The 27,870-nt window shown below is 37.8% G+C and overlaps 1 protein-coding gene and 1 long non-coding RNA gene across 5 annotated transcripts in view; one reads left to right on the top strand and one right to left on the bottom strand.

Moving 5' to 3' along the window:
* Positions 1–27,870, bottom strand: part of LOC309482595 — a 475,034-nt gene that overhangs the window by 393,976 nt on the left and 53,188 nt on the right. The window lies entirely within an intron of this gene.
* Positions 1–27,870, top strand: part of stxbp5a (syntaxin binding protein 5a (tomosyn)) — an 89,035-nt gene that overhangs the window by 26,694 nt on the left and 34,471 nt on the right. For all 4 annotated transcript variants that reach the window (XM_082147849.1, XM_082147851.1, XM_082147850.1 and 1 more), the window contains exons 3-7: positions 6,770–6,851; positions 9,802–9,902; positions 16,951–17,085; positions 24,720–24,783; positions 25,992–26,075. In XM_082147849.1, coding sequence (XP_082003975.1) covers positions 6,770–6,851; positions 9,802–9,902; positions 16,951–17,085; positions 24,720–24,783; positions 25,992–26,075 — 466 coding nt within the window. The remainder of the gene's footprint in view (positions 1–6,769; positions 6,852–9,801; positions 9,903–16,950; positions 17,086–24,719; positions 24,784–25,991; positions 26,076–27,870) is intronic.

Raw genomic sequence — 27,870 nt, 5'->3', positions numbered from 1 at the left:
ATCTGTGCTGTCATTCATTCAGCAGTATACTTCTCTGATCCTCTCCTTGATGCATTAGCATTTTTTTGCCAGTATTTCTTGTCTCTCTCTTTTTTTATTTGTATTTTTTGAGCCCACACCGATTGCCCCTGACCTCACCATATCAGCTGATTGCTCCTCATTACATAATGGGGGTCCAAAGCAGACGGGTACAGGTGGTCGGAGGACAAATGAGGATTCAAGGCGTGCCCTTATCAGCACAGACAAGTTCCTCTGGTATCTTCCAGCCCTGTCACTTCAAAGTGTCTGTGATGGATGTACGGGATGAGCCACTGAATGACTGTACTGGATTCCTCTAGGTGATGGATGAAGGCTGCTCTGTCTGCACTCTACAGTGCAACTTTAAAATGCAGCTTAAAAAGTGTCATTTCAGGGCAACAGTGTTTCTGTAACAAGGAGATGGATTAACAAGGCCGCATCATACAGGCACACGGTTTTTCCTACCACTGCTATGCTGATGACACGCAGCTCTTCCTCTCCTTTCAACCAGATGATCCCACAGTAGCTGCACGGGTCTCAAGCTGTCTGGCAGACATCTCCACATGGATGAAGGAACATCACCTGCAGCTCAACCTGGCAAAGACTGAGCTTCTCGTCCTCCCTGCCAATCCATCTCTACAGCACGACTTCACCATCCAGCTAGAGTCATCATTAATCACCCCATCAAGATCGGTCAGAAATCTTGGAGTAACGTTTGATGACCAGCTGACCTTCACAGATCACATTTCAAAGACAGCTCGATCATGCAGGTTTGCACTGCACAACATCAGGAAGATCAGGCCTTTTCTAACTGAGCATGCAACACAACTTATCGTCCAGGCCTTGGTCATCTCTAGGCTTGACTACTGCAATGCTCTTCTGGCTGGACTTCCAGCATGTGCAACCAAACCCCTACAGATGATCCAGAATGCTGCAGCTCGGCTTGTCTTCAACGAGCCCAAGAGGGCCCACGTCACTCCTCTGTTCATCTCTCTGCACTGGCTACCTCTCGCTGCTCGCATCAAGTTCAAGGCACTGACGCTTGCTTACAGAACTATCACAGGCTCAGCTCCCTCCTACTTTCACTCACTCCTACGAGTCTACATCCCTACCAGACACCTACGATCGGACAACGAGCGACGTCTCGTGGTTCCATCACAGAAAGCCACAAAATCACTTTCCAGAACATTCTCATTCACAGTTCCATGCTGGTGGAACGCTCTCCCCACCCTCATCCGGAATGCAGAATCCCTGACAACATTCAAAAGACAGCTGAAAACCAATCTCTTCCGTGAGCACTTTACCTTATAAAAAATAAAATAAAAATAAAAATAATAATAATTTCCTTTCCCTTTGAAACATCACTTATCAGGCTTATGCTACTCTGAATAATACCTGAACTTCGTATTTTGAGCACTTCTTGCGTTGTTGTTGCTTTTGCCTCTTTATGATGACTCGCTGAATTCAGTCCTAATTTGTAAGTCGCTTTGGACAAAGGCATCTGCTAAATGACTAAATGTAAATGTAAATGTAAACAAGGAGTTGATTGGATATTTATTTATTTACTTGCTACTATTGAATGTTAAAATATACTATTTATAATTATTTAAATATGGAATATTTATAATTAACTAGGAATGTCCCTAGCTGATCTCAAGGAATGGTATCGGGGCGATCAAGCATTTTTTTTAACTGATCGGTATCGGCTACCCGGAGCTGTCACGCAGGGGTCACGCAGTAGGTGGCGGCATGCACCTTCAAGTAAGTTTTCAAACCGCCTTTAAAAGTAAAAGTGCGTTGCATGCATTCAAATGTCCCTGCTGTTCTCGCGCGTCACACTCGTTTGAGCGTCCATGTTTAGCATATTTGATGCGCCCTTTTTTTTTTTTTTTTTTTTTTTTATCACTCAAAAGTCATTCATATACTTTTATCAATAATATAAAATCTATCATACAGGCCTATAAATATAATTACTTTAGTAAGTTAATGTACTTGAAGTACTTGGATCTGGACTCTGTATCGGCAGATACTCAATATTCAATGACTCGGATCAGACCGGGGGCACAAACAAATTTGATCGGGACATCTCTATAATTAACATTTCTCTCTCATAATACTCACACAAACATCAGACATTTGTGTGTCTGTGTTTGTAATCCTTCCGAGTGTGAGACTCCATTATTTATTTATTTTATGCACGCTTGTATTTTGCTCTCTGCATCATGTGTCTGTGCCAGCAGTTTGAGCTCTAGTGATCACTTTGAATCTGTTTTAATTGTTATTTTCCTCCGCCCTGATTGCATATGCGTATAGGCGTTTTTCTCTTGCCTCCCTCCGTTTCTCTTTCTCTCTCTCTCTCTCTCTCTGTCACTCCTTGCTGTGGAAATATGAATGTGTGCAGTTCCCAGGTTCCCAGTTGAGGTTATCATCAAATTATATCTCTACAGCACAAACACAGACACAGACATTCACACACCACGTGCCAGGCTCCCAATGAGCCTGCTGAGAAATTACAAAGTGTTCACCAACTATTTGTCAGTTGGCATTAATATAAAATGGCTTTTTCTGGTGCAAGTTTTTATTATTAATTATTAATGAGGTTAATGCTTACTTTTAGAACAAAGAATTGTAAATTACTTTTCTGTGAGCATTTTCTGAAATAAATGTGACTTTTTTGTGAATTTTTTTTATTTCAATAATTTCAATAATTGCTTTTACCCAAAATGACAGGTGTCTTTCTCAAGTTCTGCGCCTCTCATACACTTTCTGAAAGATTTGATTGATTTGATTATAGAGGTCTCAATCGGTCCACTTGGATCGGACTCGGAGCGAGTGGGTTCGGGTCCAAAACTTTGACGAGTGCTTCGGACATGGGTCTGGACTGATATTAGTTGCCTCGGCTCTTGTGTAATTTAAAATACATGTGCTTTTACCACTATTCTTTTCAGGTGTTTACAAATATTGTTTAATTTAAAACAAATATATATTAAATAATACTATGACAACGTTATTGTCCCCCTTCTTCTCTGTCAATATGTGCTTCTGTGTGTAAATGACCAAACCCTCCAGGATATTTGTGCATGCAGCATCGGTGCATGCTCAACATAAACTGGTCTCTGCAATACCCGAGCCATTCAAGAGAATGAGTCTGGGGATTTGCTTCTTAATATGAACATAAATATACATTTTCTTGTCATTTGAGGTGGAACATAACGCGTATGAGCAGTTTATCTACTTGGAGGTGCTCACCCAAGCGGAAAAACTAGGTACTGTTTGCCAGATCGTTTATAGAAAACCATAAAATGCAGTTGAGGCCAAACTAATCAACTAAATCAAATTAACAAAAATAAAAGCCTTAACTGTATATTTTTATTGTTTGTTTTTTCTCAAACAAAACAATTTGTTGAAAACATATTCTCCTACATTTTTGACATACAATTAGTAGGCTATAGGCTACATTATCTGGCAACATGGGTTAAAAACGTAGCTAATGTAAACATTAAGAAGAAGGATCGGAAAATTAATTTAATTTACAAATAAGGTCGGAAAATGGGCATACTTTTAAATCCACACCTGCCGTGGTGTTTCTTATTTGTCGTCTCTGATTTTGGTCTGTGTCATTCTCTTATGCTGCGTTCACGCCCTGTCGTAACAATAATTATGAGATGGCAACTTGTCACGTCCTCAGACTCGGATTTATGTGTGTGGATTTATGTTACTGCATAATGAATCTGCAGCAGTCAGGTGGTACAAGTAAGAGCTCTGTAAGTCTTTTACGTTCATTTTTTTTGTAATGCTATGTGCTTTGGTAATTTAACACCGTCTCGTGACACTTTGCAGTTTGCAGACTCTGCTATGTGTGTTCATGTGTTTTGAAGAAGCCGTGGCTTTGGAGATGCTCTGAAGGGAGGGTGGGATCTCATGCTTTCAAAGCTAGCATCCTATTGATATCCTCTCCTATATATATATATATACATATATATATATATATATATATATATATACAGTGAGGAAAATAAGTATTTGAACACCCTGCTATTTTGCAAGTTCTCCCACTTTGAAATCATGGAGGGGTCTGAAATGATCATCGTAGGTGCATGTCCACTGTGAGAGACATAATCTAAAAAAAAAAAAATCCAGAAATCACAATATATGATTTTTTAACTATTTATTTGTATGATACAGCTGCAAATAAGTATTTGAACACCTGTCTATCAGCTAGAATTCTGACCCTCAAAGACCTGTTAGTCTGCCTTTAAAATGTCCACCTCCACTCCATTTATTATCCTAAATTAGATGCACCTGTTTGAGGTCGTTAGCTGCATAAAGACACCTGTCCACCCCATACAATCAGTAATAATCCAACTACTAACATGGCCAAGACCAAAGAGCTGTCCAAAGACACTAGAGACAAAATTGTACACCTCCACAAGGCTGGAAAGGGCTACGGGGAAATTGCCAAGCAGCTTGGTGAAAAAAGGTCCACTGTTGGAGCAATCATTAGAAAATGGAAGAAGCTAAACATGACTGTCAATCTCCCTCGGACTGGGGCTCCATGCAAGATCTCACCTCGTGGGGTCTCAATGATCCTAAGAAAGGTGAGAAATCAGCCCAGAACTACATGGGAGGAGCTGGTCAATGACCTGAAAAGAGCTGGGACCACCGTTTCCAAGGTTACTGTTGGTAATACACTAAGACGTCATGGTTTGAAATCATGCATGGCACGGAAGGTTCCCCTGCTTAAACCAGCACATGTCAAGGCCCGTCTTAAGTTTGCCAATGATCCAGAGGAGTCATGGGAGAAAGTCATGTGGTCAGATGAGACCAAAATATAACTTTTTGATCATAATTCCACTAACCGTGTTTGGAGGAAGAAGAATGATGAGTACCATCCCAAGAACACCATCCCTACTGTGAAGCATGGGGGTGGTAGCATCATGCTTTGGGGGTGTTTTTCTGCACATGGGACAGGGCGACTGCACTGTATTAAGGAGAGGATGACCGGGGCCATGTATTGCGAGATTTTGGGGAACAACCTCCTTCCCTCAGTTAGAGCATTGAAGATGGGTCGAGCCTGGGTCTTCCAACATGACAATGACCCGAAGCACACAGCCAGGATAACCAAGGAGTGGCTCTGTAAGAAGCATATCAAGGTTCTGGCGTGGCCTAGCCAGTCTCCAGACCTAAACCCAATAGAGAATCTTTGGAGGGAGCTCAAACTCCGTGTTTCTCAGCGACAGCCCAGAAACCTGACTGATCTAGAGAAGATCTGTGTGGAGGAGTGGGCCAAAATCCCTCCTGCAGTGTGTGCAAACCTGGTGAAAAACTACAGGAAACGTTTGACCTCTGTAATTGCAAACAAAGGCTACAGTACCAAATATTAACATTGATTTTCTCAGGTGTTCAAATACTTATTTGCAGCTGTATCATACAAATAAATAGTTAAAAAATCATACATTGTGATTTCTGGATTTTTTTTTTTTTAGATGTCTCTCACAGTGGACATGCACCTACGATGACAATTTCAGACTCCTCCATGATTTCTAAGTGGGAGAACTTGCAAAATAGCAGGGTGTTCAAATACTTATTTTCCTCACTGTATATATATATATATATATGATAAAACATACTTGCACTATTTTATATATAGAGGCTATATGTTAATAAAATACATTGATTGTCATATTTCAATTTTCTCTTATTTGGCTGCAAGTGAGGAACAGGTAGTATTTGTGTTACGGCTTGACAGATGAAGACAAGGAGATACGGTCGGATCCTACAATGTAATAAGAACATGACAGTTTCACATAAACACACAATGTAAAGACAATACCGAACACAGGGCAGAACAAACTGAGGGCATATATATATATATATATATATATATGAAGAGTTCAGATGCAAAAGCCTCTAAGTGCCATCTGAAATTTTCTTCTAGAATGATCATTTTTATCAAGCTCGTATATTTAAATTCAGTAATTTCACTTAAATGACAATTAATAGGTAATTTTCATTGGCATTTAAGTGAAATTACTGAACTTAAATATACAAGCTTGATACAAATGATCATTCTAGAAGAAAATTTCAGATGGCACTTAGAGGCTTTTGCATCTGAACTCTTCATATATATATATATATATATATATATATACACAGGATAACGAGAACTAAAATAGAAACAGGTGTACAACATAATCAGTAACTAAGGTAACAAACTAGTGACAATAACACCACAAACAGTAAGAAAACACAGGAAAACCAGGAATATACAAACCAAAAATTCATGGAACACAAACTGAAACTGACACGAAACATTACATTTTGGTACAATTACCACATGGAAAAACATATTTTAAAGATGGATGTGTATTAGTACACATTATTTGGGTTTTTGACAGTCTTTTCAGACAGGGAGAGTCTATGACTTTGGAAAATGTTGTCAAAACAACAATAATATTTATAAAGTGGGCTGCTATGTTTTATTAGCAGCTTTCAGAGAGCAGATTTGACAAGTGACTGACAGACTTCATTGCTAGCAGCAATGCCAGAGAGATTGGCAGAGGTAATTAACTTGTATGTCCACAGAGGGTGAACAATGACTGACATGCATTTAACTGGAACAGTGCCTTTAATTAAAAAAATTAGAATAAAATGCAGAAACAGTAAGTGCCATGTTCAGATTTTGACCCAAAACTGTCACTATTGTTAGCCTTGAGTTCCCGACTCTCTCCTTGACTCAGAACCCTTTCAGATTCGGCCGACCCGGTGTGGAGTGTTACTGTCAGCACGAGAGTGGATCAGCCGTCATCCAGCTACAGTTTCTCATAAATGAAGTGAGTATTTCACATTTTCCCACTCTTTCTGTGTTCTGCTCAACCTCATGCCGAGAGCCTATTCCCATGGAGCTTCAAGAGGCAGTTTGAATAATCCAGGATGAAGCCTCAAGAGGCTTAGATGATCCCTTAACCCAGAGCCTTTGCTGCCACAAACCCTCTTGTCCTCCAAAGTGGGCCTGGAGGGATCCTACAGAGGAAGCTGATATTACCATTTTCTCCCTTGAGTGTTGCCCACAGTCAAGACCACAGGGATCTCTTACATTAAGCTGTCTTGTAGATTGTGCTTCTTAGTGTCAAAACTATTAGTTCACTGTACGTTCATGGGAATATTTGGCTATTTATCGAGGTTTTTCTTCTTGAATTCATTTTGCCTTGACTTGTTTGGAGGATAGAACACTAGAGCACTTTGTCATTTTAGTCAGCATATTTCAGTTGTGCACTACAAAAAAAGATATTAAATGTTAGAAAATAATAAACACATTGTTTTTAATGCATCATGTTTTGTTAGGTTTATTCTTAAAATAAGTGAAAGAAAAAATCTTGGAACAAGGCAAAATACAGTAAACGCTTGGTAAGATAAAAATAGATTTACATATTTAATACTTATGAATAAACATCTTGAAATTAGTTGGTAAATTTGAAGTCATAAGCTCGTTATTTGACACACTGTAAATATGGTGTTTTTTTGTACTTCTATTTTTAGACCCTTTGGTGGTTGCTTTTATCTAAAGTGACTTGAAAGTGCATTCAAAATGTGCTTTTTCTGTTATTGTTTTCCATGGGAATCAAACCAATGACCCTTGCATCAGTAGCACCATGCTCTGAGTTGACCTGCAGGAAAGCTTGAAATAACAAAAAATTGTTTGGGAAAATGTAATCATGGTCAAAGTTAAACACATTTACATCATATGAAACTGTCATACATTTGTTTTAGCTAATTTGTTAAAAGCAGTGTGAATGAAATGATTCAGTCACTTAATTTGATCTAATTGGTTTATGAAAAAAAAAATTTCGTAAATTTTATCATGTCAAAAAGAACTGAAATATCATATACTATTTATTTGAAATGATGATGTAAATAAAATGTAAAGATGCATTTCTACTCTAAGAATGTGTAATGATTAAAAACAGTTTGGGAATGTTTTAGGTGAGGGATGTGGTTGAAATGGCAGGGCTTCATTTATTTATTTATTTTAGCTAAAATGTTATTTCGAGTTACTTCACACATTTATTAGTGCATGTTTTTGTGTATATATTTTCAGTCTCAGTGTGTGTTTGTTTGTGTCTCAGCAGACCAAGCAGAGCTAGACAGGCAGATCTACACACACACACACACACACACACACACACACACACACACACACACACACACACACACACACACACACCTGGGACAAAACACAGACTTTTGTCTGTTTTATATTCAACTAGAGGAAAGGCAATGTCTGTGTGTATTTGGTCTGAATATCCCAGTGCCTAGATGGAAAGGAGATATTTTGTGGTAGTATCCCTCCTCCATCCCCTCTGTCTGTCCCACCCACACTGTCTCTCTTTCGATTTATTTTTCCACTCAGTTCTGTCTCTCTCTCTCTCACACACACACACACACACACACATATATATTCACCTCCCACCACTGTATCTCGAATCTTCCAGCCCTCCAGAAATGTTGCAGAATGAATAGGTTGCCTCCAGCAAAGTATGGTATGTGTCAGGGGCGTTTTTCTCCAAACAGTCAAGACAGGTAGCACCTCCGAAGAACATCTAAATGTTAATTAACAGTACAAAAATATAACAAAGAAAATGTAATGAAATACGAGCTAGACTGATGAAAAACCCCACTACTTTTTAAAGTAACACTGTCAAACAGCAGCATCAGCGAATAAAGTTTCAGAGGAAGGTAGTTTGTGTTTTCATTGAGATCCTGTTGCATGAATCTGAGGAGGGTAATAGAGGCAGTGCCTCCACATTGCTGTGTTTGACTGATTACCCTGCCAGTACAAAAAAGCGATGCAAATTTTTTTTGCAAAAATTATAATTAGATTTTTGTGTCTTGGTTTCAATCATTTTAAACATACCATCCAAAGGTGTGTAATTTTAAATTCACCAAGGCTAACGTATAAATACGATAAAAACAGTAATATTATCACAATTATTATTACAATTTAAAATAACTTTATTGTATTTTATAATGTAATTTATTACTGTGATGGCAAATCTGAATTTTCAGCAGCCATTATTCCAATCTTCAGTGTCACATGATCCTTCAGAAATCATTCTAATATACTAATTTTGTGCTCAAGAAACATTTCTTATTATTATGAATGTTTAAAATAGTCGTGCTGATTAATTTTTTTAATTTTTTTGTGGATTTTCAGTATTCTTTGATGAATAGAAAGTTTAAAATAACTGCATCTATTTGAAATAGAAATCTTTTGTAACACAGGTCTTTATTGTCACTTTTGATGAATTAAATAACTTACTGACCCCAAACTTTTGAATGGTTGTGTATATATGCTAAAATATTACAAAAATCTTGTTGATAGTGTACAGTAAGTTACAAAATGTTTCATAAAGAAACATTGAACAGTTTAAATATTGTGTGTGTGTGTGTGTGTGTGTGTGTATAGACCTTAGTCAGGGTAGTGACAGGGTCAGCTGTGAGGGATAAAATACCAATGGGTTGTACCATTGTTTAACAACAATCTGATTGTTTATCTGAAAATAAAATCTTTGAAAAAAACGTTCAGTAGACAAAACCTCTATAAAAGATTTTAAAAAATGACATGATCTAGGACCTTTATACAGTGCGTGCCATTGTAAATACTGTACGTCTATCCCTCACAGCCTCGTTTTCATCTGCGTAAAATTCATAATGCCGTCTAACCTGACTCAGATCTATTTGTAACGCTCTCTTTCTCTGTCTTTTCCTCTTTCTGTCTTGTAGGGGGCGCTGGTTAGTGCTTTGGCCGATGACAGTATTCACATGTGGAACCTGCGACAGAAGAGACCAGCTGTGCTGCACTCGCTCAAGTTCAACAAGGAGAGGTCAGCCTCGGTCACTTAATCTACACTTGCTCTGAGCGTGTGTGTGCATGTAGACTGCTGATCAGTGTTAGCGATACATGACTGTGTGTGTGGCAGAGCTGGTGTTGTAGAGTCTGTGGGCCCAGACTCACATCTGATACCTTTGTTTCACTCTTTCACTCTCTTATTTTTCCAGTTGACTTCCACTTGCTCTCTCTCACTGTTGGTACCCAGGTGCACCTCAGAACACAACAGTCATTTCTCATAGGGAGGCGAGTCGACATGTGGTCATGTTTGCAAACTTCTGTAGTGGGAAAAGAGCAAATTTAACTAATCCAGGCAGAAACCTTTTTTTACACTTTTGAAGGATTTAAAAAAAAAATCATATTAAAATGTTAACCAAGGTTTCCTGCAATGTAAATCAATTAGATTTAAAGGAATAGTTTACCAAAAAATGAAAATTCTGTCATCATTTACTCACTTGTTCCAAATCTGTATGACTTTCTGTCTACTGTGTAACATAAAAGAAGATATTTTAAACATTTTCCATGACACGTTCCCTTTGAAAGCATAAAAATGTGATTATTTCAAACAGCATCCTCAACAGAGACATGTCTTCACACTAAGGACACTTCAATCAGCGTTGTAGATCTTTGGCAAGAATTGAAGAATGTGTGAGACCTTTAATCACACTCATAGCTATAGATCAGTGCAGGAAGGTTGTAACCTTCTGATTCGGTTTGGACAGCTGTTGACTCTGATAAGAGATGAGCCAGCCCTTCACTTATAATCTGCACTGCTTCTCTTGATGAGAGTGACAACTCGCCAACAGCGCCTTTCAGGGTCGAACAGTTTTTTACCACATAACTGCATGTGTGTGTGTGTGTGCAGGTCTGTCTGCACGTGTGTATCTGCCTCAGAAAATACAGGCAGGGGTTATAGGTGTAGGACTGATGTGTCTGTGTGCTTGACATTTAGAAAGTGTTTCCCTCTGCGACCTGCCTCGTCCCTGAGGCTACAATGGGGCGGCTGTGCCCCTGAGTGCAAACAAAATGTCTCTGTGAGGAGCTATAAAGTTAATATGAATTGGCGTTCATAACCCATTTTGCTTGCGTAATGCGATGCATTTCTGAGTGATTTAATTTAAGTATGTAAAATTAATTTGATTACATTTTGTTGTTATATAAAATTTTAATTAAAGTAACTTGTTTTTCTCTCTGAAAATGCATCCCTTTTCTACTAGCATTACTCTTAACAATTGAGAAGATGCAATCATTTATTCTTTAAAAAAGAATATTTATCGATTACAGAGATGCAACTAATAATTTTTTTTGGAATAACATGAATTGTTCACATTCATTCTGGGATCACTTTGAATAAAGGGAATAAATGCAAAATGGAAATGGAACTACATACAAAACAATCAAGTTTCAAATCAAAAGACTTTCCTTGTTGTTGAAGGATGCTTCTTTTGGAAAGTATATTTTTGGGAGGAACAAAGTTCGACCTACTGTCAGGACACTGTGGGCATCAAACAAGCTGACGTTCTGACAGGAAGCTGTCGGAAGATGTTACAACAACCAGAGAGGTATGAGAGAGGAACAGCCTGTTAAAAAAACACTCTTTTCTGGGCTAGACATTTAAATTGCTCCCTGAAAATGCTCTCTAGATCGCACATTAAAGCAAATAAGGCTGTGTTCTCTAAAAATGCTTTTGCTGTGCTCAAAACATTCTGACTCAAAATAATTCAACTGATTTAAACACTGCACATTGGTCCCTATACATGTTTACAGAAGGAAATTAATTAGAGCTCATTCAAAGCAGATTCTTTTCTACCATGTTGTACATCTGCAGCTGGTCAATTATGCGTTTGGCTTGCCTGAAGCAACATGTTGTTTTTGATTTTGAAGCTTCTTGTCTTTGTTCAGTGAACCTGGAGCATTTAGATCTGTGAAATGAATTTTCCCATATAAAGCCGATAAAAAAAAAAATCAATGTTTACATTTCTGGAGCCGTTTTGATTTTACATATGAAGAGTTCAGATGCAAAAGCCTCTAAATGCCATCTGAAATTTTCTTATATAATGATCATTTTTATCAAGCTTGTGTATTTAAGTTCAGTAATTTCACTTAAATGACAATTAATAGGTAATCTTCATTGCCATTTAAGTGAAATTATTGAATTTAAATATACGAGCTTGATAAAAATTATCATTCTATGAGAAAATTTCAGATGGCATTTAGAGGCTTTTGCATCTGAACTCTTCATATACACTGTTTTAGAGACGAAAGAACTCCATCTTGGTGCTGTAACAATGAATGATCAGGGAGGTTGGCATGTTTTTAAGCTTGTTCCTGAATGGATTTGCTCTTTGTGTGGGTGTGTGTGTGTCCCTGCAGGACGAAGGCTCAGGAAAGAGCAAGCCAAATGTCAGGAGTGCAGGGCAACGTCTGTCATGCTAATACACTCATTTAGCTCATTATCACACCGGCACAGAAGCCATCTGAACACAAACACGCAGCTCACTCTCACACGTGGATGGCTGTTGATGTTTGTGAATGTGGTTTGTCTGGTTGTTTTAAGACAAAAAAGGTGGGAGAGAAGCAATGAGTGTGGGTTTTTGTGCGAGTTTGTCTGGGTCAAGCTTTGCCGAATTTGAAGGGACCAAAGTTGCATTATAGGACAAAACTACCTACATGGCAGCTGCCAATTGTCCCTATGAGGATAATGGTATAATAACATACTGAATAACTTGAAATAAAATACTGCAAGGTTTTTTAGAGGATTGAAAATATCATTAGCTTAGTATAAAACAATACAAGTCAATGGAGTGTCCTAACCATGATAAAACAAACAAAAACAAACATATGTTTGTGTATTTTGATATGGCCGATAAATCTTGCCTAGTCATCCGGGAATAGACGTGCGGATGCACACTTGCAGATGTCATGCTAAATTCTCTTTACATGATATGCTCTCAGAGTGTCACACGCTGGTTTGACTTGATTATCCACAACAATGGGGCTTGACATTTAATGAACACTAGGAACCAAACAGAGATACTGTACATACCAGCAGGAAACGTTAACACAAGACGAAGAACAGACGAAGACCAGGGGCTAAATGAAGGACAGGTGTAGGTGATTAGTTGACATAGTAACAAACAAAGGTAACTATGGAAACAAACAAGATGACAACGGAAACAGGAACTAAATCACAGGAACTGAAACCAGAAACATCAAGACAAAAGAACATCAAAATACACAGGGACACCAAGTGATGTGATAGATGTGATATATTTTTTCCTGTGCTAATTAATTAATTAATTAATTAATTAATGATCATCATCTAATAATGGAGAACGTACCAGAAAAGACATCATTTTCACAAATTTACGTTTTATTATCTATTGCATATATGCATTTAATTAGTTATAATGGAAAAGCACATATCTCTTTATCGCTCTCTCTCCCACTCAAACACACACACATACAGTATGTACACTTACTCACTTGTTGTCAGTGATGCTCTGACGATTTGATCAATAAAATAGTTTAGCAATTTAAAAGCTACATGATGTTTCTCACTAGCAGATAAACTTAGTTTTGCTCTTAGTAGACGCTGGTGCCGTACACTGTTGAGAGACGCACAGACTAAGGTCATTCACACGTGCTTAAGCTCTCTCTCTCTGTCCCTAATAACTGCTTTAGTCTGCTATCAGTGGCTCAAGTCTCCGTTACTAGCTCTAAAATTACGTTTTGCATCCTGTATTTTTCCGCTTCGCATCGTGGCCGCATTACCACCTCGGGTGTGCATTATTTTTCGAATAATTCAATGGTCCGTCGTCAATTATTCCTTAAATAATCATTTGATTCCTTCCGTAATCAAATGTAAAATAACACTGCATAGTCTTCACTGTATAAATTAAACACAGATTAATCCATATTAAAGTTACAAAAGGTCAAGAACAGTGAGCGATTTTTCTTTGTCCTTTGTTGTTTGATTGACAATAAAGGGATATTTCACCCAAAAAGGTACATTTTGTCATCACTTAATCACCCTCATGTTGTTCCAAACCTGTATGAGTTTTTTTCTTCTGTTGAAAACAAAAGAAGATATTTTAAAGAATGTTAGTAACCACCAGACAGTTGACAGTAGCCATCAACTTCCATAGTAGGAACAAAAACACCATGGAAGTCAATGGCTACTGTCAACTGTCTGGTTACTAACATTCTTTAAAATATCTTCTTTTGTGTTCAACAGAAGAAAAGAAACTCATAGAGGATTGGAACAACTTGAGGATGAGTAAGCGATGACAAAATAAATTTTTTGGGTGAACTATCCCAAGAGCAGCAGGTATATTAGGCTGCTGTCACTTTAAGACTAATGCACGGATCCAGTATACTGTTACACATGCGTTATCTTTCTCAATGCTTTATGTTCACTTTAGACATAACTGACTATGTTTACGAGGATACTCGCCAAAACTGGCATGTTCAAGTGCAAGCAGACGTGAAGGAGAGTTAATTCAGTATTCGCACGCTGTCTGAGACGTGCATTTCTGGGCGTGCGCTTTGGATGTTTGCACACAGAAAACTTCCCACACAGCGAGTAACAAATTGAGTTTCCCTTCTTGAGCTTGAATATTTAAATTGGAAAGGATAAAATTTCCGTGCCGATGCAGCACTGCCCCGTCAACTGTCACGAGCGTTGTTTGTTTGTTCACATTCTCGCAACATTTCATTAGTAGAATAGAATTCGTAATATTACCCACACACTGGCGATTGACACCGTTCCATGTTCTCGCCAAAAGAGGCGAGAGGCTAATGCTGCAGTGGTGCATATTGTGTAGAGCTAGTGCAAATATTATTATGATATTATGATATTCATGGGTTTTATCAGGTCCCTTTCCACAGGTGTATAAAATCAAGCACCTAGATTATGAATGCAGATTGCATTGTGCTTGATTAATACACCTGTGGAAAGGGACCTGATGAAACCCATGAATGGGATTGTCAAAGTTTTTTTTTTTTTTTTTTTTTTTGTCATCTACTGAATTTTTCGTCAACGATACCAGGGACACCGAAACACCGGGGAACATGAAATTTGGTATAAATATTATAAAATTTATAAATGTATAAAATAAATTAATTTATGTGCACATTTAGTGACTGTACACTCATCGGCCTGTAGATGGTGGTGTTGAGCGAAGGGTTGCTGGTTTAGGATGATACTGTCACACACACACATGCAGGAATACAAACAAAAACGCAAGCATGCACACACACTGACATCCACACGCACAGACACACACCCATACACACACATACAAATCCACATGCACAGACACACACACACAAACACACACGCGCACACACATGTACGCACGCATACATACACGCACAGACACACGCACACACAGACACACACATACATACACAAACACACACACATACACACACACACAGACAGACATGCACATACTACTACTTTTTTTAGGTATATACATCTAATCTACATCTAGTTTGAGTTATGTGTTTATGAGTGCATTTTGAAAGTTGTTTGTGTGTTCATGCTCTTGGTGTTTTTCATACATACTTACATTTTAAATAACGATTACCTGTGTGATTTCTCTAAAAGCTTTTCAAGGGGGAGAAAAATAGAGAGCAGTCCGCAGCCCAACTTGTGACATCTTTCAACGTCTTCTTCAAGCTGATGTGTGTGTGCGTGTGAGTGTTTGTCTGTCTGAAAGACAGAGGAAAGAAATGTGTTGAGTTTGATGCATGGTTTTTCTCTCAACACTCTTCCACTCATGAATATATTCATGATGCTGCAAGGTGCTGGTGTGAAGTGTCGGGGGCAGGTGTGTGTGTGTGCACTAGTGTTGCTGGGAAAAAGGAGTGTGAAAGGGGTGAGAGGCAAGCCGTTTGCACAGCACCAAAACAAACAAGCCTTTTGTTCCCAAAAAGATACCATGTGCTCTACCTTTTCTGAAAAAAACATGTGGTCATCAAGATGCGTGTGAGTTTTGGAAACCGAATAGCGAATATATATTTATATTCCTAAGACTGAGTAATATGTCTGTTTTAGTGGTAATTAAACAGAAGCCCAGAACTTTACTCCAGGAACTTTTTTTCCTGCAGTTTTGTCCTTCTATGATGTTAAGCAAGCAGCATCTCAGCTAAACAAAGCTTTTTTATGCTCAGGAATTACAAATTACATGCAAACATATTTGGTTGGCAGAAAATAATGTGGTTCCTTGATAAAGCAATTAAAATATGCTGACATTGAATGTACTAAATTCTATATGCTTTAGGCTTTTGGTGCAACCTATCTTACCTGCAGTTCCCACATGAAAATTGTATTTCTTAAAGGTTGCTCTTTCATAGTTAAGAAGACTTGGAAGAAGAGCTGGAAATTATGCTTGGGAAGTTATGAAAGGTCTTAGCCTTATTTGTTTGAGGGAAAAATACAAATTAATCAATTGCTGACATGCAGTCTATAAAATTTGACTGAATTACATATCTCAGGTAAATTGGTCTTGAACTAAATGTACATGAGTCCATCCTTCTACATCAAATTACCTTTCCACGTAGGAGAGAAAAGCGTCCCATATTTTATAGAACTGAAATGGTTTTGTTATTCCAGAAGAAACTTCCAAGAGCATAAGTTCCAGTGTATCTAATCCCTTGTGCTCTAATGTGAGGTTGCTCACATATCTGTTTTGCAGCAGTATACTACGTCGTCTTGCAGTGAATTTTGAGCAGCTGAACCCTAGAATTTAAAGTATGATGTATGAGAATACAGACTGCTGGATCAAAATTAAGCGTTGATTTGAACAAATTCTCTGATAGCATGAGACAAAAATAACCTAATATGACACCTGAGAATACAATGGAAATATGTGTTGTCGGGAATCTATCTTATAAATTCAGATAAGAAATCGTATTACGATTTCAGTGGAGACATATAAGGCATTTGTGTTTTGCATGTGAGTGGTTCTATTCATTTATACATTTGATATATTATAAATAATAATAATATGTTTCTTCATCCCTCTTTTTTTTAGGATAACGTTCTGTCATCTGCCCTTCCAAAGTAAATGGTTGTACATTGGCTCGGAACGAGGAAACATCCACATTGTGAATGTGGAGTCCTTTACCCTCTCAGGATACACCATCATGTGGAACAAAGCCATTGAACTGTGAGTGCCACACACACATTTGAAATGAAATGTAATCTCACTGAGTCCAGAAATCTGATTTGTAATATATCATATGTGTCACATCTGTCATTGTTCCTGTAGCCTTGTTATGTTTTATTTGTAACTAAGCAATCATTTCAATCAAGTGCCATTTTAAATTGTCAATTCACCTGATCTCCCTCCATCGCTCTACTCATACTCAGAGGTCTTCAATTATTCATTTTAACATTTTGTCAGCAGTTTTGTTTTCCTCCCTGACCCGTTGAAAAGGCTGCAGTGCCTTTGAGACCCAGACAGTGTAGACACGCGCGCACACACAGACACACACGCATTTACAGGTGTCAGATCGGATCAGTGGAAGTATAGACAGATGTCCTGTCTCACCTCCTGCTTTAGCACTTAAGCATACGAACACTAGCAGACAGACACGTTGTTTCCCTTGCGACAGGAAGGGCAACTGTTGAAAGAGCTGCTCCGCCCTTTGCAGTTGTACCTGTAGTGACAGACTAAAGGGGGCAAGTCAACATGGCTTTACTCTCATGTCACTGAGCAGGGAATTTTCTCCACTGTCTCTCTGACACACACACACACACACACACACACACACACACACACACACACACACACACACACACACACACACACACACACACACACACACACACACACACACACACACACACACACACACACACACACATTTTAACTATTTATTTAAGTCCACTTAAAATAAATGATTTACAGGGACATAAATACTATAGATGCAGTCAAATGCATGTACATAATCATGGACCAGTGGCATACAGCAGATCTTTACAATATTTAGCATTACTCAGTTGTTATGGATACAAGTAGCACCGTCTCCGCCAGATATGACGGCTACCTATAATAGCAGACAGAGCACAGTACTTTGCTAGCCGTTTAGCCCTCTTTTTGCGCATCCCTAGTTGTTGATGTCCTCTTACAACCATACGTGTGTGTGTCCTAAGCTGCAAGTAGTCGGGTCTGATAACCTAATTCTGAGATGATGTTTAGGAGTGGTTGATATTTAATAATCTTAGTCATAAAGGCTTCTTCCATACTAGAGTCAAAGGTACATGCAACCTCCACAACGAACACTTTGCTGATCTCCTCATTAATCACAACAACATCTGGTGTATTAGCAAGCACATGAGAAAAGGTTTCAGAGCTATTACAATTCTGAAACATGGATGACACACACACACACACACACACACACACACACACACACACACACACACACACACACACACACACACACACACACACACACACACACACACGTTGCATATGTCCATAACAAAATTAGCATAAATCACATTTACTGTAATGGCCTCACTGGTATTATTGGGCAATAAATCGGGTAACAGTTTCAGAATTGTAAAGAAAAAAACTTGTTTTGTAATGGGAGGAGTCTCATGCGATAACAGGGTTGTACATGATGTATTTTAACAGCTAAATATATTTATGCTAGTAAAAATTATTTGTATTTGTAAATGATCAAATTATTTTAGTTTTAAAATGTATAACAGTTGAGAGGGTTAAACATCTGTGTTTGAAACGAGCTACTTTTCATGCTGGATTATTTTCAAATCAATTACGCAAACATATCTAATACTTCTTACATCAAAAATATGCCAACATGGAAAGTGTCTTAAAATCAGTGCCATTTAAGTGTGGATGTAAACCTCCTTTCTATAAAAAAACACACTCAAAATGCACTTCACAGTAGCTACGCCACAGCACAGCAGCAAACCAAGATGGTCTGTGTCTGTTTGAGAGGGAGAAATCTGGCATGCTATTCTGCTGTAGGGATGATAATATGATGGTGGGTGATACGGGCATGATGCCAGGCATTGAGAAAAACAGTTTGTTGCTGCAGGTGTCTGTAGCGGTGAGTTGTTTTAGAGGACGGGGGCATGTAGTTTGGCACTTGAATGTGTGGGCTGTCGGGGGATTAAGGGTGGGCATAATGGAGTGCTGTGATGCCACACTGACAAGGGGACTCTGAGCCATCTTAGGTGGTAGGGGTGGATGAGATGACAATTTTATTTCACGATGACGATATATATATGACAATATAGTTATTTTTGCTTTAAATATAGGTTTTTATATCACCAACATTTTTGATACCAATGAAATTTCATAATTATTGTCACCAATTTCAATGTCACAAAAAACTAATACTAGCCTACGTAAAAAAAACAAGCTTACTGAAGGCAAGTGAACAGTCAATGATAAAATAAGAACGAAACAACTAATTACAAGCAATAGGACAACAAACTACAACAGAACAAAGAAATAGACCTATCTGAAAAACTTGAAGCACGAAAAAAAAAAAAAAAAAAACACTAGCCTACATAAATTGTATAAAAAACATGCATATCTTCACTGTGTAAATTAAATATACATGTGTTCTTATTAAAGTGAGACAAAAGAGATTCAGTCGAGAGCATTGAGAGATTTTCTCTTTTTTCGTTGTTTGATGACAGCAGGGTTATTAAGCTTCTGTCTATTTAAGATCAAATGCACGGGTCCAATGTACTGTTACACATGCGTTTTCTTTCTCAGCTGTTTATGTTCACTTAAGACATAAATGACTGTTAACGAAGATACTTGCAAAGCAGGCTTGTGCAAAATTCAGAATTTCTGAATTGGCCTCCATTCAATTCATGAATTTGAATTTGAATTGAATTGACTCCGCCCCACAGGACGTTGAATTGAATTGGAATTGGAATGACAGGAAGTGGAGTTAAATTCATGGCAATTCAAAGAAATTCCACACAGTCACACAACAGAAAGAATGTGTTGAGTCTCGCATACATTCAGTGTTAGGAAGGTTACTTTGGAAATGTTATTGCTTACTGTTATTAGTTACCCATTATAAATGTGGTTTGGATTACTTTATTTGGATAACTTTATCAATGCAAAGCAATTTCGTTTTAAGTTGATTAGTAACTAATTGAATTCAACTTTTTACATCAGTAATACAACTACTGTAAATACAATTACATTAATTTTGTAATTTAATAACAGAAATTTCCTTTCACGTAACTATTTACTCCTCAACACTGCATACATTTTGTTCTAGAATAGATATTGATCAAATTCTTGAAATAAATTACCCCCTCAATGTTGTTCAATTAGTTTTGTTCCATTGTAATTTTCATTTCAAAGTAATCACACAAACACAAAGTTGTTGTAAATGCAGTTATCATTTATTGAGTCATGTTTCATCATGTTCCACAAAATTACAATTACAATAAATCAAACTTAATTATTTGTTCTGTGACTAGAGCTTTTAACATTCATTGCTGGGGGAAAACATATCCTTTTAATGTAATCTGTACAAGTAGTTCAAACTAATATAATTTATAATGCAATCATATCTGACATATACTGTAAAGCTTCATTGTTAAACACTTCACTTAAAATATGTACAGTATATGAATTTCTTTGTATTTTTATTGAATTGCAATTCTGCTTCCTTTAATTCAAATTCGAATTGTAATTCTAGATGCTGTTTTTGACATAAATTCAAATTCAATTCAAATTCAAGAATTTAATTGGAATTAAAGGGATAGTTCACTTTGAAATTAATTTTTGGTATGTTTTAGCTTACCTCAAGGGCATCCAAGATGTAGGTGTCTTTTTTTCCGCAGTAGTTTCAATTTTGATATTTTTAGGTCAAACCGTTCTTGTCTGTCAGTCATATAATGCAGGTCTATGGTCACCGCCTCAAAGAGCATGTATATATCTATGCACCAGTCTGCGTACACGTCAGATCAGATCACTTCGACATGGCTGTGTATAAGAGGTAAAAACTATATAAATACTGTTCGTTTTCTCACACAAACCGCTCGTTTCGTGTCTTAGGCCATCAATGTGTACTTACGATGGGGAATTGTTTAATTTGGACGATGGGGAATTGTTTTAATTTGGACTCTGTGCATGCTCTTTGAGATAATGACCATAGACCTGCATTATATGACTGACAGACAAGAACGGTTTGACCTAAAAATATCAAAATTGAAACTACTGCGGAAAAAAAGACACCTACATCTTGGATGCCCTTGACGTAAGCTAAAACATTCCAAAAATTAATTTCAGAGTGAACTATCCCTTTAAGCAGTCATTCTCAATTCAATTCTGAATTGTGCACAAGCCTGTTGCAAAGACTGCCATTTTTACATATAAGTATATGTGTATTTAACAATTGAAGCCCAATTAGGCATCAAAAAACTCTTCATGTGTGCGCATCTCTCAGACAGCGCTCAGAAACCATCTCTGAAACAGCGCACTCATATAGCGAAATGAGTTCTCTTTCGCTGCTAATTGCGCTTCAATGGTTTTAAATCACTTGTTTTTAAACGGCAATGCTTAAAACGTATGCAAACCATACGCTTTCGTGACCACGCAGCACAGCAACATCACGTGAGCGTATCCGAGTTAGAGACGATAGTCAAAAATCTCTATCGGTTGACAATTTTTGAATGGTTATTCGTGTCTACCGGTATATCGCCCACCACCATTAGGTTACATTTCAAGCTGTACCCAGGTGCATAGACAACGGCATAGGCTATCTAAAGCCAGGCACAAAGAATCGCATCCATGCCCTCCGGACAAGCAGATTGTCTCTGCAATTCGAAACGAGTCTGTGCATGTCTGTTTGTGTGACAGTGCTGTCATAAATCCAGCTCTCTGCCAACAAAGACAGTGTATAGATCTCTCCTTGGCTAAGGTTGAGAAGACAGCAGTAGGTCGTGAGGCATGTTGAGATTGTAGATACATTCATTAATACAGTATACCTTTATGATGTTTATAGAAGGTCTATTGACTGTCTGACATCCATTTCAGACACTCAATTTGCACAACAGATGTTGTTGCTTAAAGCAAATGGATGCAATCGCATCCACTCCCATCGGTACCAACTGTGCGTGTGCATGTGTAAACGTGAGAAATCCAGGATGCAATTTGCTTACATTTTACACATGCACACGCACAGTTGGCACCGATGGGAGTGGATGCTGTGCTGTGGTTTGCCTTATGACAGGAAATTAAACTTCATGTCAACATGCGTTGCTTATAATCAGAGAGAATTTGTGAGAATAGGAGGTACGTGCATTTGCTATAATAATTATTTTGGACCTCAGAAAAGGATTGTGGGTAAGAGGGTGTATGTAGGTGAAACGGGTGAAATTATGTAATCATAAGGTGTCTTGAGTGAATGAGACAGTGCGGAGTGAGGGCGGCAGTTACAGAATGAGATTTTGCCCATCCTATTCTTGTTGCCATGGTGATCGGCTCTCTAAATCCAGCCTGCTCTCCTCCTAAAGTAAGGGCTAAGAGATAGGAGGGAACTGTGGGGACGTAAATTAGGAATCTTGAGGTCTAAGGAACAGAGTAGTTGACAATCCGTCACCCTCTCAACATGATCGCCACCTTGACCTTTCTGTGTAGGTGCTACTCCTCTCTCATTCTCTCTCTTTTTCTTTCTCGCTCACTCTCTGTCTCTTAACTAAACACACACGTGCATAAACAGGCCTCCGTTTTATGCCAAATGTCCTTGTTGACCTCATGAACTGAGTTTGGTTTCTGTCGGGTGAACGCGTGCCGCAGACGAAAATGGTGGGATAGTCTTTTTCTTCTCAACTAGATTACCGGGAATTTTATGACATCAGACATAGGAAATTATATGTGAAAATACCCTTAAGACTCCTCTTATTATGTCATTTTGAAAAAGTGAGGGGTCCCATGTTACAGATTTTTATTCCCGCTGTATCTGTCAGTCACATTTCAGACACCCAACAAAACACTGGAGGAGGAAGATGCAGATCAGGACCCCTGTCAGTCGAACCTCCATCACCATAACAGACGTATACCGCTCTGTCTCTCCTCATCACGCTGTAGCTCAACAGAATGTAACTGGAGGGGAGAGAAGGACCCCTGTCTATGCCACGGCTGTCACCACTATAGGCGTCTAAGCCTGTGCCTGAGAGCCGTCAACAGCACAGTTGGCCTGCTGGGTAGTCAGAGGGTACAAAGGAATAAGACTCCTGCCAGTACAGTCAATGCCTTATGGGTGTCCACAGTACAGTCCATGCTAAAGTAACACCTACTGATGGCAAGACGGCATGTTTTGTAATGTTTAGAGAGAAAGATACCGTAGCCGAGTGTACCAGAACAGCTGATACACTGCCTTTTTACAGTGCCATATTTATTAGGATGAAATATTTTGCTCTGTTTCTTAACTAAAGTAATGAGGGTATATTATTCATTGGCTGTTAATGAGTGGGCAGTAGTGGTCTTGTAGAATTTTTAGCTTACACCATTGTGTCCCGGGGAGATCTCAAAGCTTCTTTTATGTATTTAATGACATTTTAGCCGTGAATAATCTTGAGGTTGAAACTGACTGTCTGAATGTCAGTGGAGACTTATATATTTCATATTTCAAAAGCCAAATGGTGTAAGTATATGGATGGGAAAATTCATATAGGGTTGGTTTCATTTGGACAACATTAAATATAAGATGCCTCTATAGGGGCCTGTCATGAATTATTCGATGCATTATGTAAAACCCTGTCATTTTGAAGAGCTTTGCATGGCAAGAATCCCACTCTTTTGTTAAATCCTTCTCTATTGTTAAAGAGGATATTTGTATGATGAAAACCCTATTTCAGTGGTGATAAAACTATGATCCCAGTTAGTGCTGGACTTTGGTGTTTGGTACTATGGTGTTTTTTGGGGGGATATTGGTGTCTTAGGAATATGTATGGGTATGCATTTGAGTGTTGGTGTATGTTGAACTGATATTCATTCTATGGTGCATCTTGGGAAACATAATCATACTTACATGACACAAATTACTATAAACACTACCATTCAAAAGTTTGGGGTCGTTTAAAAAAAGAAAGAAATTAATACTTTTATTTAGCAAGGATGCGTTAAATTGATCAAAGTAATGTTATATTAAAGTTATATTAACTTTATATTCATCATAGAATTCTGAAAAAAAAAGAATCACATTTCCATGAATATATGGAACATAACTGTCTTCAACATTGATAATAATAAGAAATGTTTCTTGAGCAGAGCACCATATCAGCATATTAGAATTGTTTCTGAAGGATCATGTGACACTGAAGACTGGAGTAATGATGCTGAAAATTCAGCTTTGCAATTACAGGAATAAATTACATTTTAAAATAAAATAGAAAAAAATAGAAAACAGTTACTTTAAATTGTAATAATATTTCACAATATTATTGTTTTATCTGTATTTTTGATCAAATGAATGCAGCCTTGGCTAAACATCTTAAAAAAAATTAAAAATAATCTAATCGCCCACAAACTATTGAACTGTAATGTATATTATATAAAAAAATATATCAAATGTATTTTTAAAACATGTCCTTTCTCCTTAGCTTCTCTCTATCTCACACACTCAAACACACACATCCCCAAGGATTGTCTCTCTATCTCACACACTCAAACACACACATCCCCAAGGATTGTTTCCTCACTGTCTTCATACTATACTTCCTGTCATGTGTTTGAACTCCTCGATCCTCTCCTTGACTAACACCAATCCCAACTCTGTCTCTCTCCCACAGGTCCTCCAAGGCCCACCCCGGCCCAGTCGTTCACATTAGTGACAATCCTATGGATGAGGGCAAGGTATGGAGATGCCTGCAAAACTACATGAAAACAAATCAACACTCCTTGACATGAATAATTAATTTCCCTTGCGTTGCACAAAGCTTTTGTTTCTTTCTATTCTGAACTCATAAGACATTGCTTTCCTACGGTGCAGCACAGTTCAGTAATTGGGTCTAATCTCACACAGCTTGGTAGCAAATTATGTTGTTTTTGAAAACAAATGATTGAGAAGATATGAAGGAGATGAACAAATGCTCCAGCTACTTCCAAATGCATCTTTTTAGACATTCATTTTACCTTCGCTAATTGCCAGTGCACAGTCAGAGGGGAGCAGAGAGACCGGCATGCACCTGCTGGGGTTTTGCCTTCGTATGGATGACAAACTGTCTGTCTCTTTCTCTGGCAGCTGGGAGCTCCTCATAGGCGCCTTTACAGTGATGATCCACTCTCTCTCTCTCTCTCTCCCATCCAACATCTGCCCCTGACCAGGGCATCGATCCATAACGGGTCCGCTCAGTTCTTAATGGGTCTTAAAGTCCTTAGAGACATTGTTCCTCCCTCTTGGCTGACATAACTCTGACACTTTATCAATTCATATACCATCACTGAATCTCTAAGAAGAACAAAGAGGTTTAATCAGATGACAGGAGACTTGTTGTCACTTTTAAAAGAAAATCTTGATAAATTTCCTGTTCTTTTCCATGCATTTATAATAACTGTGGAGTGTGGACTGAAGCTTTGGAGCTTAAGAAACGATGCAAAAGCATCATAAAAGTGCTTTTGCAGTATTTCAAGTCTTCTGAAGTCATATAGTAACTTTGTGTACCGGATAATATTTAAGACAGAAAGCAAGACATTCCACAGTCAAATAAAAGTCATACAGGTTTAAATTATAGAATTTTAATTTTCGGGTGAGCAAATTCTTTAATGATAAATGTAGAGTTGATATATGAAAATCATAACAACTTGCTTTGCACATTTCTTCCATGTTTAGAGCAGATTGGTTTGTCTGATTTATTGATTTTGTTTGAGAATGAATGAAGATTTGTTTTGGATTAGCAATCAGACTTAAAATTTCTCTAACAGATTTTTAATATTTACTCTGCTGAAACACATTATTTACTTTTAGTTTTACTTAGCTACCTGCATGAACTCTCATCAGTTTACAGACTGACTGTATTTTCCTTCTTTTCTTGTTCCCCCCACATCTTTCTTCTCGTTTTTAGCTCATAATAGGATTTGAGTCTGGGATCGTGGTGCTGTGGGATTTGAAATCAAAGAGAGCTGAATCCCGGTACACTTATGATGAGGTATGTATTGTTATAATGTTGTTTTCCAGGCTCCTGACGCCTGCAGTGGCACAAACGCTTAGAATATGGAAATGCGTCACTCAAATATTCATGAGATGTTTTGATTTTTTTATAAAGGACACTGATTAGATCTCTTTAAGTAGGCATATAGTTCTTCAGCTTGATGCTGCAGCGTCAAAAGAACATCTTTATTTTAGGAGAGGCTGGTTTTAGGGAATGAGTGGCAGTGTGTAGTTTGGATGCTAAGTTCTTCCCATTCTCAATCATTCATTCATATTGACATTTTATAAATGTTGGGGAGGGACACATTATAAACCTTATCAGCATGACTCATGAATATTAATCAGGTTACAGAATGTTCTTCCAGCTGATTTCCTGAAAGGCAAAGTGAGCAACAACCAAAGAAGGATTACAGTTTGCATGTTTGTTCAGTCCACAGATCTTGCTTGATCTTAAAACAGTGGCAATAAATTCATTTCTGATTTAACAAAGGACACTACCGTTCAAAAGTTTGTGCTCAGTGATATTTTTGAATGTGTTTTAAAGAAGTTTCTTTTGCTCACCAAGACTGCATTTTTTAAATAAATAATACTATAAAACAGTAATATTGTAAAATATGATTACAATTTAACAATTAAAATTTTTTGTAAAATTGAAAATGTCTTTACTGTCTCATTTGATCAATGTAATGCATCATTGCTGAATGAAAGTATACATTTCTTAAAAAAAAACTAAAAAAACGTACTGAGCCTCAAACTTATGAATGATTGTTATGTAATTATGCGTAGCTTTTTTATAGTCGTTACATTTATAATTTTGTTATACTACGTAATATGCTATCAGTTTCTGATGCAGAAAAGTTAGTTCATGCATTCATGACCTCGAGACTGGATTACTGTAATGCTTTATTAGCTGGTTGTCCTGCATCCTCAATAAACAAGCTACAGTTAGTCCAAAATGCCGCCGCTAGAGTTCTTACGAGATCAAGAAAATATGATCATATAACACTGATTTTATCATCACTGCATTGGTTACCTATAAAATTCCGTATTAATTACAAGGTATTGCTACTGACCTATAAAGCCCTAAACGGCTTAGCTCCAGTCTATTTAACGGATCTTCTATCGCCCTATAATCCATCGCGCTCTTTAAGATCACTAAATTCAAGGCTTTTGGTCATACCTAGGATATCCAGATCCACCAAAGGAGGGAGAGCTTTTTCACATTTAGCTCCAAAACTCTGGAATAGTCTTCCTGATACTGTTCGTTGCTCAGACTCGCTCTCCCAGTTTAAAACTAGATTAAAGCGGGGCTGAATCCTGGCTGAATCTCTTCAGCCAGGCATTCATATAATATTTTTAATCTTACAGTTAAATCCGGCCTCTAGTTCATAAACGCCAGAGGAGAACTGGCCCCCGACTGAGCCTGGGTTCTCCCAAGGTTTTTTTTTCTCCATTAGGTCACCTGATGGAGTTTTAGGACACCATTAGGTCACTTGATGGAGTTTTTCGGTTCCTTGCCACTGTTGCCTTTGGCTTGCTCAGTTGGGGATATTTTGGGGATATTTTATTACATTTTATCAGTCAATAAATTCCACTAGAAACAAACCTTGTTGTATTATTTTAATTTAATACTGTGAAGCTGCTTTGATACAATCTGTATTGTGAAAAGCGCTATACAAATATACTTGACTTGACTTGTACTATATTTGTACCCGAGATGCAAATTATGAACAATGGATATTTCCTCCCCGATTTTGTACTGTTCATATAAAAATAAACTCATAATAATAATG

Source organism: Leuciscus leuciscus (genome assembly GCF_965113295.1).
Source record: "Leuciscus leuciscus genome assembly, chromosome: 19".
NCBI lineage: Eukaryota > Metazoa > Chordata > Actinopteri > Cypriniformes > Leuciscidae > Leuciscus > Leuciscus leuciscus.
The sequence above is the reverse complement of the archived record's forward strand: the minus strand, read 5'-3'. Positions and strand labels throughout refer to the sequence as shown.